The sequence below is a fragment of the Ornithorhynchus anatinus genome, chromosome 5 (assembly GCF_004115215.2).
Source record: "Ornithorhynchus anatinus isolate Pmale09 chromosome 5, mOrnAna1.pri.v4, whole genome shotgun sequence".
Classification (NCBI taxonomy): Eukaryota; Metazoa; Chordata; class Mammalia; order Monotremata; family Ornithorhynchidae; genus Ornithorhynchus; species Ornithorhynchus anatinus.
In genome coordinates, this window is record NC_041732.1 from 61,774,570 (window position 1) to 61,791,785 (window position 17,216).

At 53.9% G+C, this 17,216-nt stretch overlaps 1 protein-coding gene across 8 annotated transcripts in view; it reads right to left on the bottom strand.

Moving 5' to 3' along the window:
* Window positions 1-17,216, bottom strand: part of ARHGEF10L (Rho guanine nucleotide exchange factor 10 like) — a 229,073-nt gene that overhangs the window by 68,286 nt on the left and 143,571 nt on the right. For 4 of the 8 annotated variants that reach the window (XM_039912060.1, XM_029064987.2, XM_029064986.2 and 1 more), the window contains 9 exons: window positions 12,909-13,015; window positions 11,697-11,774; window positions 10,849-11,028; window positions 10,041-10,157; window positions 8,303-8,395; window positions 6,290-6,463; window positions 2,760-2,905; window positions 1,817-1,831; window positions 1,408-1,589 (listed from right to left, as the gene is read on the bottom strand). In XM_039912060.1, the coding sequence (XP_039767994.1) occupies window positions 1,408-1,589; window positions 1,817-1,831; window positions 2,760-2,905; window positions 6,290-6,463; window positions 8,303-8,395; window positions 10,041-10,157; window positions 10,849-11,028; window positions 11,697-11,774; window positions 12,909-13,015 (1,092 nt within the window). Of the gene's footprint in view, window positions 1-1,407; window positions 1,590-1,816; window positions 1,832-2,759; window positions 2,906-6,289; window positions 6,464-8,302; window positions 8,396-10,040; window positions 10,158-10,848; window positions 11,029-11,696; window positions 11,775-12,908; window positions 13,016-13,767; window positions 13,946-17,216 lie in introns of those variants that run through there. The other 4 variants (XM_029064989.2, XM_039912059.1, XM_029064990.1 and 1 more) reach the window with 3 other exon arrangements.

Below are 17,216 nucleotides of genomic sequence, written 5' to 3' on the forward strand. Positions count from 1 at the left end.
ACAGTGGTCGCCACTTGGCCGCTCGCAGTTTCCACTGAGAACAGAGCCAGAGCAAATGGCCTCGAGCAACGGCAGGAGGGATAAAGGTTAGAGCCAAAGAACAACTTCCTGGCAGTGCAGGCCATTAAATAACTGGAACAGTCGAGCAAGGGAATTTTTGGACTATCCTTTCATAAGCATGAAAATCTCACCGATTTGGGATGACTCAGCCTGGAGACAGGAGACTGCCTTAAATGACCTCTCCAAGTCCCTCCCAGTCTGACGTTCTATGGAATTGGCTCCACCATCTTCCCTGTCAGAGCGCTTTACCTTCTTTTGATAGTTGTAGTCGGGGCTTGCTCCTGGTCTTTCCAATCAAAGCTTTCAGAAACAAAAAAGCGGCCAATACCCACGGATCCAGCCCAGCCCGACCCCACTAGGCCCACCAGTGGCAACAAGCCAGGGAACAATCAAGCCCTTGATGGTGGGAAGGCTTTTTGTCCCAGGACACTTGAAATCAGTCTATCAATTGTATTTATTGAGCACTTACTGTACACAGAGCACTGTACTAAGCACTTGGGAGAGTACATTATAACAATCACCTAGCCCCCTCTCACCTCACCTCGCTATTCTCCTTCTACAACCCGGCCCGCACACTTCTCTCCTCTAATGCTAACCTTCTCACTGTGCCTCAATCTCATCCACCTCGCCGCCAACCCCTCTCCCACGTCCTGCCTTTGGCCAGGAATACTTTCCCTCCTCAAATCCGACAGACAATTACTCCGCCCCTCTTCAAAGCCTTACTGACGGCACATCTCCTCCAAGAAGCCTTCCCTAACTGAGCTCCCCTTCTCTTTTTCTCCCACTCTCTTCTTTGTCACCCTTTCTTCCTTAGTTCATCACCTCTCCCAGCCCCGCAGCACTTACGAGCATATATGTAATTTATTTATAATAATATCTGCCTCCCCACCCATTCTGGACTGTCGCTCAATAAATACTATTGAATGAATGAACGCTCGTTGTGGGCAGGGAACGTGTCTTTTTTCGGTTGTTGTCTCGTACTCTCCCTAGTGCTTATTACAGTGCTATAATACAGTAAGGGCTCAATAAAAATGACTGAATGAATGAATATAACAGACACATTCCTTGCCCACAGTTGAGCTTACGGTATAGATGGGCTGCAGAGCCAAATCGGGGAGATCTAATTTCAAGGATGGGGCACCCAGAGGAGAGGGTTTTCTGAGGATAGTACAGTTCAGGAGTCCAGAAAGGGCCCAGAGGGGGAAAGCTAGGCTCCGGTGCTTAAAAGTCTCAACTCTGCCCGTATCCTGGGCTCCCAGTCCATAGGGCTCCCCGGCTGACCCCTGACAGCCCAGGCCCAGAGGTCCCCATATCTCTGAAACCCCCCCAGGGAACATCAGTACTCACTGTGGGACTGCCCGGACAGAGAGGTCTTCTTTGCACCCGCGTGCTGGATGACCACGTTGTCCTTGTCATAGCTGCTGCCTTCCTGACCCACCTCCACCACCTGCACCTGCGGCAGGGCCGTGTTCCACTTCACCACGTACTTGGGGCCGAGGGGCACCAGGCTGCTGATCTCCAGCTGTCCTCTGCGGGGAACAGGGAGGAAGGAAGCCCCGTCAGCCCCCGGCCAGCTGCTCTCCCGGATGCTCCCTCCGTGCCCGCCGTCGGCAGCTCAGCCAAAAAACATGCCACCCCGTCAGCCGGCAGCCCACAAGCCCAACAGCCTCCTTAGTTGGAGGCAAAAGCGGTGAGAGAGCCCAGCCAGGATCCCGTGCCCCACTCAGAGTTCTCAACGGCTGCGTGCCTCACCTACCTGTGATTGACGGGCCTGAGGAAGACAAAAAGGATCAGCGGTCAGTGCGGTGGTGATTTCTCACCTTTCCAAAGGACACCATGGCTTGGGCCTTGGAGACATGGCTTCCCTCTCCAGAGAAGAGGCAGCAGGTGTGTATACGTACACACTCATATGTACACACAAGCCTACATTTAGGTCAGGGAGGCGCACACACTTTAAGAAAAGGTCCAGACAAAATACTCCCACCCTAGAATCATCAACCTATCGATGGTATGCATTCTATCCCTACTGTGTGCCAAACACTATCCTAAGCATTGGGAGAATTCAGCAGAAGCAAAAGAAGTGACCTCACTGGACTTACAATCTGTCTTACATTTGGGAATTGTGCTAGCCAGGGGCACAGAGGGAGGCGACAAGGACCCACCCACATCGGGATGCAGGCTTGGAGATGGGAGAATTATCATCATTGTTAATAATGACAGTAATAATAGTAATCACAGTTAAGGGACTGCTACATTCCAAACACTGTGCAATACAGTCAGATCAGACAAAGTCCCTGCCATTTGGAGCTTCGGGTTTAAAAGGAAGGGGAAGACAGTTATTTAATCCCCATTTTACAGATGAGGTAAGTGAAAGCACGGAGAAATTAATAGTAGATTTGCCCAAGGTCACACAGCAGAGGGTGGAAGAGCCAGGATTAGAACTCAGGTCCTCTGATTCCCAGGCCCACGCTCTTTCCACTAGGCACACTGCCTTTCAAGTAGGACCGGGACACGTGCCCGCGAGGAGGGATTCTACCAACGGACTGCTCCCCTACCGACCCAGCCTCAAAGAATTCGACTGGAAATCCAGGGGAGTGACTGCGGAATGTGGCGGGACCCCAAGGAACCCCCTCCGCCTCTCCCCAGCCCCTCTTCCCTTTCCCCGTTCCCCATCCCCTCGCCCTCACGGGTTCACTCACTTGAAGTTGATGTTGGCACAGACCAGCATGTCGGTCAGCAGGAACACCTTCCGCTCCTTGGACTTGATCAGCTGCCCCCGATCCCCGTATACCGTTTCCGTCAGGGTCTCGCACAGGAGCAGCTGCCGCTGGCCCGAGGTCAACAACTGCAACGGGAAGACCACCGAGAGACTTCAATACCGTGGCCGGGGAGACCCGAGCAGGAGAATGACTGACTCAAGGTCACGCAGCTAGTCGGGGCAGAAGCAGGACCAGGGCTCAGGCCTCTCAGTTCCCAGCCACGCAACCTCGACTGTCCCCTTGGCCGGGTCGATAGAGTAGCAGGGGAGATCTCAGTGTTTCAAGGGTAGGTGAGACTTCCAACAACCTGGTTTGAAGGATTGATTTCCTTTTGCCGGTGCTACCCGTGAGTCCGTTACTCCTCTAACAACCACGCAGGGAAGCAGCACGGGCCTGGAAGTCAGAAGAACCTGGGTTCTGATCCTGGCTCCTTCACGTCTGCTGCGTGACCTTAAGCAAGTCATTTCACCTCTCTGTGCCTCAATTCATCTGTAAAGTGGGGATTAAGACTGAGGCCCACGTGGGACAGGGACCGTGTCCCACCTGATTAGCCTGTATCTACTCCAGCGCTTAGAACCACGCCTGACCGCATAGTAAGCGCTTACCCAATACCAACATCATAACCACGCTCCGTTAGCGTCCCTTGGGCATTTTCAAACTAGCCTTGGAACGGCTCACTTTGGCTGTGTAGACGGCACAGCTCCTCGACTCGCCTTGAGGCCCAGAGTCAGTCGCCAAACAGAGCGGAGCCTCGAGAGGGTCTAAGAGGAAAGCCTCTCGGGCTGCCCCTTCCCGCCTCCCCAGCTGGGCCGGGGATATTTCACAAGCGCCTCTTTGAAAGCCCAAGCGGACAATTCCAGGCAGCTTTGGAAAGATCTGCCTCGGTTCACTTTCAACCACAACCCAGTTTCTCTTCCTCTCGAGATGGGAGGAGCGGTCGCAGCCCAGACCCCGCCGGGGCTTCCGGCTCCAAGCCACGTCATCTCGGCCGAGGATGACAGGCCGGCAGGGGAAGAGCGACACTCGCTCCCAAACATCTTGGGAGCTGGGTCAGCAGTTTGCAGAAAGCCAACGATAGCTCTCCGGCCGGGCCCCGCCAAAGGGTGAAAATCAATGGCGTTTAACGAGCGCTCACTGTGCGCGGATGACTGTACTAAGCTCTCGGGAAAGTATTGCTATTATGTATTACTATGGCATGTAATTGTTAAATCCTTACTAGGTGTCAAGTACCGTTCAGAACCCTGGGGAAGGTACAAGTTAATCAGGTCGGACGGAGTCCATTTCCCATACGGGGCTCACCGTCTAAATAGGAGGGAGAATACGGATTGAATCCTCATTCTTTTTTCCCTTTTTAATACGGTTGAGGAAACTGGGGCACAGAGAAGTTAAGGGACTTGCCCTAGATCACACAGCAAGCAATTCTGACTGCCAGGCACGCGCTCTTTCCACTAGGCAATGCTGCTTCTCAAGTGCCACTCAACAGAGATTGTAGATGTGATTCCTGTCAGTGAGGAGCTTGCAGTCTGCACTACAGGGAAGGGGCAGGTTAGTGAGACCTCGGGGAGCAGCGTGGCTCAGTGGAAAGAGCCCGGGCTTTGGAGTCAGAGGTCATGGGTTCGAATCCCGGCTCTGCCACTTGTCAGCCGTGTGACGGTGGGCAAGTCACTTCACTTCTCGGGGCCTCGGTTCCCTCATCTGTAAAATGGGGATTAAGACTCTGAGCCCCACATGGGGCAACGTCATTCCCCTGTGTCTACCCCAGCGCTTAGAACAGTGCTCTGCACATAGTAAGCGCTTAACAAATACCAACCTTTTTTTTTTTTTTTTTTTTTTTTTTTAAAAGGATGCAGGGCCAAGATTTCCACCAGGGCAACTTCAATACAACCCGGGTAGCACAGGTTGAGTTCCAGAGCCCAACAGCCTGTGTTGGGTACCTGCCAAGTGTTCTGAGCTCACGTCCACCCTCCCCACTACCTCACCGCCCCAGGAGCTTGCAACTTAGCGGCGGCGTGGCAGCTTGAAAGAGGGCCACGTCGGTACATCCAGATCGGCAGCCAACTCGCCAGTCCTAAACACTGCCAGTCCTCTGCCGATCCCCATCGGCCCCAGTGCCCTGGATGAGCCAGCCCGTTCTCCCGGCCCAGACCCAGTAAGGTAGCGGGGCTGGGGTTGGAAGAATCCAGCCCTCCAACCGTGACGGCGGTCTGCCGGCACGGCGGCAGGCACCCGAAGCAAAAATCCGAGAGGCGGTTAGAATACTCCTCCCTGCCGTGCACCGCAACCTGGATCAACTGTGTCTCCGGCTCTTTGCCCAAGAGAAGTAGCGTTGCCCAGTGGGAAGAGCCCGGGCCTGGGAGACAGAGGACCTGGATTCCGATCCCAGCTCTGCCAATTGCTCGCTGGGTGAACCCGGGCAAGTCACCTAAGTTCTCCGTGCCTCCGGTCTCCCGTTCTACATCCTACTTAGACTGGGAGTCCCACGCGGGACTGTGTCCGATCTAATTAACCGGTATCTACCCCAGTGCTTAGAACGGGGTTTGAAAGATGATTAACGCTGAACAAATTCCAAATTAAGAAAAAAAAAAGTGAACAGGCCCCAAGGAAGGCTGTTTGCCCCTGAAGGTTGTGATCTGCCTGGCAGAAAGTGAGAGAGGAGATGGGTTTGAGCGCATTGCCATCTAGTGATCACTGACTGGAATGGGAAGGGGGGAAGGAGGAGGAGGAGGAAGACGAGGAGGAGACGGAGGAGATGGAGGAGGAGGAGCGGGAGGAGGAGGAGGAGCGGGAGGAGGAGGAGGGGGAGGACGAGGACGAGGAGGAGGGGGAGGAGGGGGAGGAGGGGGAGGAGGGGAGGAGGGGGAGGAGGGGGAGGAGGGGGAGGAGGAGGAGGAGGAGGAGGGAGGAGGAGGGAGGAGGAGGGAGGAGAAGGAGGAGAAGGAGGAGGAGGAGAAGGAGGAGGAGGAGGAGGAGGAGAAGGAGAAGGAGGAGAAGGACAAGGACGAGGAGGAGGAGAAGGAGAAGGACGAGGACAAGGAGGAGAAGGAGGAGGAGGAGGAGGAGGAGGAGGAGGAGGAGGAGGAGGAGGAGAAGGAGAAGGAGGACGAGGAGGAGAAGGAGAAGGAGAAGGAGGACGAGGAGGAGGAGGAGAAGGAGAAGGAGGAGGAGAAGGAGAAGGACAAGAACGAGGAGGAGGAGAAGGAGAAGGAGGAGGAGGAGGAGGAGGAGGAGGAGGAGGACGAGGACGAGGAGGACGAGGAGAAGGAGGAGAAGGAGGAGAAGGAGGAGAAGGAGGAGAAGGAGGAGGAGAAGGAGGAGAAGGAGGAGAAGAAGGAGGAGAAGAAGAAGGAGAAGAAGAAGAAGGAGAAGAAGGAGAAGGAGAAGAAGGAGAAGGAGAAGAAGGAGGAGAAGAAGGAGAACTTTGGGAGCTTTGCCACCGGGACTGGGCCCTCCCTCCCGCCCCGCTCCCTCACCTTGTTGAGGCTGCTCCGGTCACCGACGCTCTTGGTCAGCTGCTGGATCTCCGCCATCTGGTCGGCCAGCCGCTTCTGCTCATTCAGCTTCTCCGCCAGCGTCTCCAGCTCCGTCAGGGCCAGCTGCAGTGACAGCCGGTCCGGGTGGCCTTTCGGGGTGTTCTTCAGCATGTCCTGGTGGAAGGAGGGGGGCAGGGGAAGACCCGGCCTTCAGGAAGATGTCCCGGCCGCCCTCCGTCCCCAGCTTCCGCCGGTCCCCAGGAGCATGCAGTCAGAGAGGAGAGGCAGGGCGGGCAGAGGCGGGCACTGACGCCCAGTCAGAGAGGGGCCGGTCACTGACCTCCAAAAAACCAGTCCCCGAGGGGCCCGTGATGGAACACACACTAGGCCGGCAGGTAGTGTGACACGGTGATGTCACCTGCCGACGTACGCGGCTCAGTGGCAAGAGCCCGGGCTTGGGCGTCAGGGGTCATGGGTTCGAATCCCTGCTCTGCCACTCGTCAGCTGTGTGACTGTGGGCAAGTCGCTTAACTTCTCTGTGCCTCAGTTACCTCATCTGTAAAATGGGGATGAAGACCGTGAGCCTCACGAGGGACGACCTGATGATCCCGCATCTCCCCGGTGCTTAGAACAGTGCTCTGCGCAGAGTAAGCGCTTAACAGATACCAACATCATCGTCATCTCGCCCGTCTGCCCGATTCGGCCCCGATCGGCCCAGAACCGGAGAGCATTTCCCCAGGATGGTCCGACCACCCGTCTGCTCCGACATCTCTGCCTTGCCCTCCCGGGTCGGTGTCGCGTCCGGCACGATGTCCGAGCCGCGGGACTCGGTGACGGGGACCGCGATGGAGGAGATTTTGATGTCAAAAAGGATAATAATAATAATGCAAAAAATATAGCCATAAAAGCTTCGAGCACCACGCTGGGCCCGGACAGAGGTCAGGCCAACTGAAAACCCGACCTCGGGCCCCCCGCGTCAGTCAACATGGACAGCGCTGAGGCCATCTTTCTTCTACGGGAACTTCTGAGCGGGCCAGGGGAAGGGAGCACGGCGGGGTGAAGCGGTGACTCCACAGCGCCTCAGTCGAGGTGGACAGTCACCTCGGGACTCCACTTCTCGAGGCTCCCCGGCTCCCGACGACGGGGGCTCATCCCGGTGCCCAGTTTGAGGAGGAAGCCACGGGACTGGCCCGGGACGATCGCTCCGGACCCCAGCCCACCCTGACACGTGCGGTCCTTCTTCCCGCGCTGCCGCTCCAATCTGTCCACTGGCCCTCCCTGGGTCGGGTCTACCCAACCAGCTGATCTCGGGCCGGTGTTGGGAAGCGATGGGAAGCAGCATGACCTAGTGAAGAGAGCATCAGCCTGGGAGTCGGAGCACCTGGGTTCTAATCCCAACTCCACCATGTGTTAGAGAGGCAGCGTGGCTCAGTGGAAAGAGCACGGGCTTGGGAGTCAGAGGTCACGGCTTCGAATCCCGGCTCTGCCGCTTGTCAGCTGGGTGACTGTGGGTGAGTCACTTCACTTCTCTGCGCCTCAGTTACCTCATCTGCAAAATGGGGTTTAAGACTGTGAGCCTCACGTGGGACGACCTGATTACCTTGTATCTACCCCAGCACTCAGAACAGTGCTCGGCACATAGTGAGCGCTTAACAAATACCAACATTATTATTATTATTATGTGTTTTCTGTGTGACTGGGCAAGTCATTTAACCTCCAAGCAGCGTGGCTCAGTGGATAGAGCACAGGCCTGGGAGTCAGAATGATCTGGGTTCTAGTCCCGGCTCCACACATCAGCTCTGAGTCCTTGGGCAAGTCACTTAATTTCTCTGGGCCTCATTATCTCATCTGTAAAATGGGGATTAAGAATCTGAACTCCAGGTGGGACAAGGATTGTGTCCAACTTAATTAGTTTGTACCTTTGCCGGGGCTTGATACAGTGCCTGACAAAGAGTAAGTGCTGAACAAAGACCATTATTTTTTTTTTAAAAAGTCTCCTCCAGAGCAGCGTACCTGCAGCAGGAGAATGAACTGAGGGAACCGCTGAATGGGCTTCACCATCAAGCCGTAGAGCGTGACGCGGTCCGTGCTGCTCACCTGCCGCCTCTGCCGAGAGAGAAACTGCCTTGAGCCCCCCCCAAGCCGCCCCCATCCCCAGCACGAGCGATGGGGCCCTCCACCTCCGAGGGGGCTGCACGGTGACTGGCTGCCCCTCACCCCCACAAAATACCACTCCAAGGAGAGGTGGTCCCACAGCCACTTAGCTTTGCTCTACCCTGAAAGTTCCCAATTTCATTCCTCTCCGGTTACTCTTTCCCACCACTTTGCATGGAACAGAAACTCCCTGCCAACAGCTTTAAAGCACTCAATCAACTTGCCCCATCCTCTCACCTCACTGATCTCCTACTACAGCCCAGCCCACCCATTTTACTCTCATTCATTCAATCGTATTTCCTGAGCGTTTACTGTGTGCAGAGCACTGAACTAAGCGCTCGGAAAGTATGATACGGCAAATAAAGAGAGATGATCCCTGCCCTCGGCGGGCTCACATTCTGGAGTACCAGCTTTCTCACTGTGCCCTAATCTCATCTATCTCACCCGTCAATCCCTTGCCTACAACCTCCTTCTGGCCTCGAATTTCCTCCCCCTCCATATACACCAGACCACCACTCTCTCTACCTTCAAAACCACACTAAAATCACATTTCCTCCAACAGACCTTCCACAATTAAACCTTCTTTTCCCCAGCTCCCTCTCCCTTCTGTATCATCTGTGCCCTTGGATCTATATCTCGTAAGCACTTGATATTCACTCCACAGCACTTATCTGTAATTTATTTATATAACTACTTGCCTCTCCCTTTAGATTGCCAGTTCCTTGAAAAGAGGGCAACTCTGTCTACCAACTCTGTTGTACTGTACTCTCCCAAACACTTAATGCGGTGCTCAGCAAACAGTAAGCACCCAATAAATATCAGTGACTGAGTAATAAGTGCTATCACTACAGCTATTTGGCAAGGTCTTGGAACAGAGGGGTCTAAAACGCAACGACTGCTCATTCCCACAAAGCCCCAGGCAACATATTAGCCCTTCCAAACCCCGCAAAGAGAGAAGACGCAAAACGCTCCCACTACCCCACCCCCACTTTACAGGTGGGAACACTGAATGATACAGGTGATCGAGTGGCACAGAAGAGCCACGATCCACACTGTGACCAATACGATCGTCCTTGCATCTACCCAAGCGATCAGCGCAGTGCTTGGCACCGAGCAAGCGCCTAGCGGACAGAGAACGGGCCTGGAAGTCAGAAGGACCAGGGTCTAATTCCAGCTCCGCCACTTGTCTACTGTGTGGCCTTGGGCAAGTTACTTCACTTTTCTGGGCGTAAATTACCTCAGCTGTAAAATGGGGATTGAGATTGAGTTCCACATTTTGCCAGACTACTTGCTTTGTTTTTTTGTCTGTCTCCCCCGTTTAGACTGTGAGCCTGTTGTTGGGTAGGGATTGTCTCCGTTGTCGAATTGTACATTCCAAGCACTTAGTACAGCGCTCTGCACATAGTAAGCGTTCAATAAATATGACTGAATGAACGACAGGAACTACGTCCAACCCGATCTGCTTATCTGCCCAGCACTTAGTACAGTGTCTGGAACGCTCTAACGCTTAATACCACAGTTATTATTATTAACGATCACCCATCCTCTTCCCTCCAAAACACAGTGCAGGACAGAGAAGACTCTCTCTGCCTCCAACCTTGAGGAATTCCAGGAATGCCGGTTTGGTGAGACAGGCCTTCTTGATGATGGACATAGCGTTGGTGAAGTTGTTCACGTAGTCACTGTATACGTCCAGCACCATAGACTTGGAAAACTGGAGGAATGAACCAGACGTGGGATGGACAGAATGATTTCCCTCGGGACTTCCCTTTCCTCCCCACCCCTGGCCTGCCTTCACTCGCCCAAACCTGCACCGTGATGGACGCCGCAGATGCAAACGGTCAGCTCAGGCTCAGTGACCTCTTGTGCTGGTGGGACCTCTGGCCAACACTCTAGACCGTAAGCTCGTTTTGGGCAGAGAACGCATCTGCCAACTCGGTTGTATTATACTTTCCCGAGTGCTTAGTACAGTGCTCTGCACATAGCAAGCGCTCAGAAAACACCATGGATATACTGGCCTTTATCGGGGGCAGGGGTGGGGGGCAAAGGGAGAAGGGTTAGGGTGATGGGGCAGGAGAGGTCTGGTATATGTTCTGAAGAGCTCTGCTATTGGCCCCAACTGACCTCACACTTTTCAAGGAAAAAATACGGAACACCATCGGGTTTAGAGCCAAGTGGGGCAGGGGCCTTTTGAGAATACCTCTGGATACCCCAAGCTGGGCACCTTGCCATCTAAGCTTGGAGGCAGAAGGCTGGACTTTATGAACTATGGAAGGCCTTTCCTAGCTCGCTGGTTCTCAGGTTCCAAATGATGGTCTTTTGGAAGAGATGTATGTCGTTGAGGGCGGGTGGCTCCCCAACCTAATTCAAGTACGGGACCGCTCCTGGGAGTCTGCCTCCCTTACCGAAGCCACGAAGAGGTCCCCGATCTTCTCCGTCGTGTCCCACTCAGCCACGCGGGATGACAGGGCGATCTGGAACATGGAGTGGCACTGCAGAATCTCTTTCAGGCGGAAGAACACCACTTGGCACTTGCGGGCGCTCAGAGCCTTGGGCTCCATCTCCATCAAGGGGTTCCGGTAATCCTGGCCGGAAGAGAGCGTCGAGGGATTCAGCCGCCCACGCTCCTCTCCACAGGAGTGGATCAGTCGGCTCAGCGCCCACATCTTCCCAGGGCCCGAGCGCTGCGAGTGCTTGGACCGCAGCCCTGTCCTCGAGGAGATTATGGTCTAACGGAAGACCGACGAATACGCAACCGACAGGGCTCCCCTTTAATCGGGGGAATGAAAAGCACGAGGTGGAGTCAGAGGAGATGGCCTCGAAGTCTGCTGAGTGACTGGACAGTGGATTGGGATAACTGGCGAAAAGAATTCTGGAGGTGGTGCCATAGAATTCAACCCTCATCTCTCCGGGTAGGGTGACATCCCCGGACGGGGTGCTAAGGAGAGTTTTTGTTCCTTTCCGGACACCCGGACGTTTCCTTCTGTACATAACAAACATGCTACCCACCAATCATGATGATCCAATTCCCCCACATCTTTAATATTAAGTATTTTCCTTCAGATCACATTGGTTTCAGCCTCTTCCAAAAAGTATTTCCCCATATTCTGTGAATGCTGAGGAAACCACAATGAGGCTGCTATTTAAGCTACAAACAACATCATGAGGGTGTGTCCCATGCTCTTATGCCCGACTGCCCTCCATGCCCGCTACCCTGGGAGAGATACCCAAAGCCTCAGAGGGTCTATTTTACCTGAAGGATCCGCTTTAAAGATTCCACGTAGCTCCCCTCACTCTGAACGATGGAGCCCAAGATGTGCCGTCTCACTACCTGCAGAGGCCAGAAAAAAACGCTAGATTGCAAGTTCCTTGAGGGCAGGGATTGACTCTGAATGCTCCCAAGCACTTCGAACGACGCTCTGCACACACGGTAGGTGCCCACTAAATACCACTGATTGTCTGGGGGCAGAAATGGGCCTCACTACCACGCCTGCCTTTCTTGCCGTTCTCTCCAAGAGTCAGGTTCCAGAGGAGAGTGTCTATACAACTGTCTCAGGCGGGAGAGGACGGGAAAGGAAGGGGGAGGCATCTTTGAAGTGCGGGAGGAAAGGGAGCGAGTTGTGGTTGTTCTGCAGGACCATGGTCTAGGGCCAAGGGTATTTACTGAGGCTTTACTCTGTGCTCTACACTGTACTAAGCACTTGGGAAAGTGCAATACTACAGAGTTGGTAGATGCGATCCCTGCCCACAAGAAGCTCAGAGGCACCTTTTGGGCCACCTCTGGGCTCCCTGGTGGGCACCACTCCTAGTTCTGCTGAGGGCAAAGATGTTCATCCACCAGGTGCTCAGGGATTCAGGAACTGTTAATTCCTCCATGGGTCAGCGGTCTTATTCCTCACGGAACTGTTCTTAGTAACCAGTGATCTGGAAGAGTCCTGGCTCCTGGATTCCAGTTTGGGGGACCCTTCTCTCAACTGTAAATTAGGGATAAATAAATGCTGCATTTTCTCAACCTTACAGTATGCTTTTCTTCAAAAGAAAAGTTCCTCAAAAACACTTCATTTATCACCTCCATCCTCACAACAAAGGAGGAGCAGGGATTTTCCTTCCCACTTTGGGGCACAAAAGCTGAGATTCAGAGAGGGTGTCAGGCTCACGAAGCACTCATGTGGCTGAGCTGGGGTCAGAACCCCAGTCTCCCGACCAGCCCCTCGGGGCTCTTCCCACTGCCGCCCCCGGTTCCAGATTGCGGCTTTCATTTCAGACCAGTCCCTTTAATGAGTCAACGATATTTACTGGGCACTTCCTGTGTGCAGAACACTGTACTAAGCACCTGGGAGAATACGATATAACAAATAACATAATGAGTTCATCCATCCACCTCTTTCTTCAGCCTCATCCTACGGTTGGACCCGTCCATCTACCCCCGCCACCCAATATCCACCCACACCCTCCCATCCCAGACCTGCTGAGGGCTCAGTCCTTCAGGCATGGGGCCCAGCTCTGGAGAGGGGTGTTTGATATCTGGAACGGTGACTTCCAGAAATCCCATGTCCTCCTCCTCCGAGTCACCTGGAAGGCAAGAAGGAAAGTGAAATAATGCCCGTCTGGCAGCTTTGGGCATCGCGTGTGGGGAGCAGGACACCTCCAGATGCACGAATGCTCAGGTCTGGGCCACCCACGTGGCTGGAGAGCCCTCTGGGAAGCCAGAGAAAAATCAAGCTGGCGCCGGGACAGGGCAGCCGGGAGCCCCTCACCAGATGCGGCTGCACCCAGCCAAAGGGGCCCGCGAGCGGAACCCCTCCCAGAGGCAGCCTGCCCAGTCTCGGCTGTTGACTGCCCGGCGTCTGGCTCAGAGCGGGGCCAGGATCGCCTGGGACCTTGGGGGGCTAAAAATAGTTTTCTTCTGAAAGGGGTGGATGCCGAAGAGAGGAAAGAAAATGCACATTAAAGGAAGAAATACGTTTTCCAAAAGAGAGCCTTCACACACCCGGAAGATAAACAAAAGCCTCCCTACTCGTCAGCAACCAAAGGCCGGGGGCACCCTCCCTGGGGGCGGCGGGCTGGGCTCGGGACAAGGGAGAGGGGCCGGACTCCCACAGCCTGGGCTGCCTGAGCCGGGCCCCGGGAGCCCCGCGACGTTCCTCTCCCGGCACGAAAGGAACGGGGAGAGTCAGTTGAGCAAACACAATCTGGTGGCTGGGAGGCAGGAAGCAGGCGAAATCTGGCCGCCGGGGAGAGCCGCTGGGGCCGGCAAGCAACCCTAGAGAGTCGGAGTGCTCGATCCGAGGCCCGGAGAGCTTGGGCCGCGCCGACGGCCTTACCTGAGGAGGCCACGGAAGAGGAGGAGGAGGAGGGGCAGCGGATGACGGTGTCCGGGTGGTGGAAGCTGCACCGGGGCCCCCACATTTTGTCCCCTGCATTCCCCCTCGCCCACCCCAATCGCCTGCCTCTCAGCTTCCTCTTCCCTCCTCCACGGGTTTCCATTCTGGGTTGGTGATTCAAGCCGGGGCTATAAATAACGGCTCAGAAGGAAGGGTCATTTTACGAGAAGCTCCGCGCGGCTTCGGGCGCGCGGGGAGGGCCGTGCTGAGGGCCGAGCGGCGGGCCGAGCGGAGGGCCGGCGGGCATCGGTGGGGAGGGGCTGGCTTCAGGAATAGCCGTCTGCTGACTGACCTTTCTTCTGTCCCTGATTTCGGGAGGGCTGTCCAGAGCCCTCCCTGGGCCAACCTCGCACTTCAAGTGAAACAGGGGAAAGCCTCCAGCCCCTCCTCCACTCCCGACAGCACCCTCTCTCTGGCCCTCTCATACGCACAGATGCACACACACGACGCCTGAGAGCTGCCCTACCTCTAAGAGTGGCTTAAACCAAAACCTCCCTTCTCCCGCCCCTTCTTCGACTTTCCCATCTTTCCCAGCACTATCTCCAAAGATCTCCTGCCTCCTCTCAAAATCCACCCCCCCCCCCCCCACCTGCACCTCCGACCCCATCCCTTCACACCTTATCAAGCACTTGCCCTCTTCCTGACTGCCATCTTTAACTGTTCACTCCTGAAAGGCTTATTCCCCAGTGCTTTCAAACACGTCTCCCCATCCTAAAAAAACCCTCCCTTGACCCCACGGCTCCCTCCGGTTATTGCCCCGTCACTCTCCTACCATTCCTCTCCAAACTCCTTGAACAAGTTTGTCAACTCTTACGCGTCAACCTCCTCTCCTCCGATTCTCTCCTTAACCCCCTCCAATTTGGATTGTGCCCCGTCACTCCACGGATACCTCTCCAAGGTCACCAGTGATCTCTTTCGTGCCAAATCCAATGTCCTCTAATCCACCCTAATCCTTCTTGACCTCTCAGTTGCCTTCGGTATGGTCGACCATCCCCTCCTCCTAGAAACATTATCCAACCTTGGCCTCATTGACACCGTCCTCTCCCGGTTCTCCTCTTCTCTCTCTGGCCGTTCGTTCTCAGTCTCCTTCCGGGTTCCCCCTCTGCCTCCCACCCCTTAAACGTGGGAGTCCCTCAGAGTTCAGTTCTGGGTCTCCTTCTACACTCTTTCACTTGAAGAAGTCACTTACTCCTATGGCTTCAACTACCATCTATGCAGATGATTCCCCAATCTACAACTCTGGCCCTGATCTCTCTTCTCTGCAGTTTCACATCTCCTCCTTTCAGGACATCTCTACTCGATGTCTCGCCAACACCTTAAACTCGGTATGTCCAAAAGAGAACTCCTCATCATCCCACCCAAACCCCGTCCTCCCTCTGACTTTCCCATCACTGTAGACAGCACCACCATCCTCTCGGTCTCACAAGCCTGTAACCTTGGCATTATCCCCTATTCACCTCTCTCATTCAGCTCACATATTCAATATGTCACCAAATCCTGTAGGTTCAACCTTCACGACATCACTAAAATCCACACTTTACTCTCCGTCCAAACTGCTATCCAAGAATTTATACTATCACGCCCCGACTACCCATCACAGGCTCCTTACTGATCTCCCTGACTCCTCTCTTTCGCTACTCCGGTCCATACTTCACTCTGCTGCCCGGATCATTTTTCTAAAAAAACAATTCGGTCCACGATTCCCCACTCCTGAAGAACCTCCAGTAGTTGCCCATGCCCTTCCACATCAAAGAGAAACTCCTTGCCATTGGCTTTAAAGCACTAAATCGCCATGACCCCTCCTACCTCACCTCCCTGATTTCCTACCACAACTCAGCCCACACACTCCTCTAATGCCAACCTACTCACTGTTCCTCAATCTCATCAATCTTGCCAACGATCCCTCACTCACGTTCTGCCTCTGGCCTGGAACATCCTTCCTCTTCATACCCAACAGAGAGTCACTCCCCGCGCCTTCAAAGTCTTATTAAAAGCACGACTCCGCCAAGGGGCCTTCCCCGACTAAGCCCTCATTTCCTCCTTTCCCACTCCCTTTTGTGTCACCCTTGCACTTGGATTGGCACGCTTTATTCACCCCTCCCTCGGCCCCACAACACTCATATCTGTAATTTATTTACATTAACATCTGCCTAACCCTTTAGACTGTAAACTCGTTGTGAGGAGGGAACATGACTACCAACTCCGTTTTATTAAATAAAACATTTAGTACAGTATTCTGCACAACGGTAAGCCCTCAATAAATACAATTCAATGAATCTTCTTCTGTACTCACTTCAGGCCAAGGTTACAAGCCCACAGTAACTACTCTGGAAAATGCCCTTCGCCACTTTTCTGACTCCTTAAAAGAGGCCGGGAGTCAGAGGACCTGGGTTCTTATCCTGGCTCTGCCCTTGTCTGCTCTGTGATCCGGGCAAGTCACTTCTCTTCTTTTTGTCTCAGTTTCCGCATCTGTAAAATGGGGATTAAATCCTACTCCCTTCTACTTAGGCTCTGAGCCCCATGTGGAACGGGGACTATGTTCAACGCAATTATTTTGTATCTACCCAGAACTTAGTATAATGTTTGGCACACAGTAACTGTTTAATAAGAGAAACAGCATGGCCTAGCAGATAGAGCATAGACCTGGGTGTCAGATGGACCCGGGTTCTAATATCGGCTCCCTCACTTTTCTGGTGTTTGCCCTTAGGCAAGTGAATTCACTTATCAATCCCTCATCTGTAAAATGGGGGCTAAGACTGTGAGCCCCACATGGGACAGCTTAGCTTGTAATAATAATAATTATGGTATTTGTTAAGCGCTTACTAGGTACCGAGCACTGCTCTAAGCACTCAGATACGAAGGAAGCAGGTTGTCCCACATGGGGCTCACGGTCTTCATCCCCATTTTACAGACGAGGTAATTGAGAAACTGCAAAGTGAAGTGGCTTGCCCAAGGCCACACAGCAGAAAAGTGGCGGAGCTGGGCTTAAAACCCATGACCTTATGACTCCCAGGCCCATGTTCTATCCACTATGCCACACTGCTCCTCATTTGTATCTTTCCCAGTGCACAGTACAGTGCCTGCACATAGTAAGCGCTTAACGGATTCCATTAAAAAAAAAAAAGAAAAATACTGTAAAAAACAAGTTATGTGCTGGGATGAGAGAACTGGACTCGGTTCAAGAGAATGCTCAGATGTACAAGAGAACTAGGCCCTAACCTCCAAGAGCTGACAATGTAAAGGTTAACTCCCAGAAAGTGGAGGTGGCCCTTGCACTGAGGAAACCCTGCAGTCTTTAATCAATTAATCAATGTTATCTGAGCAACGAGTGTGTGCAGAACACTGTACTAGGTGCTCGGGAAAATACGTAAACAGAGTTGGTAGGCGCA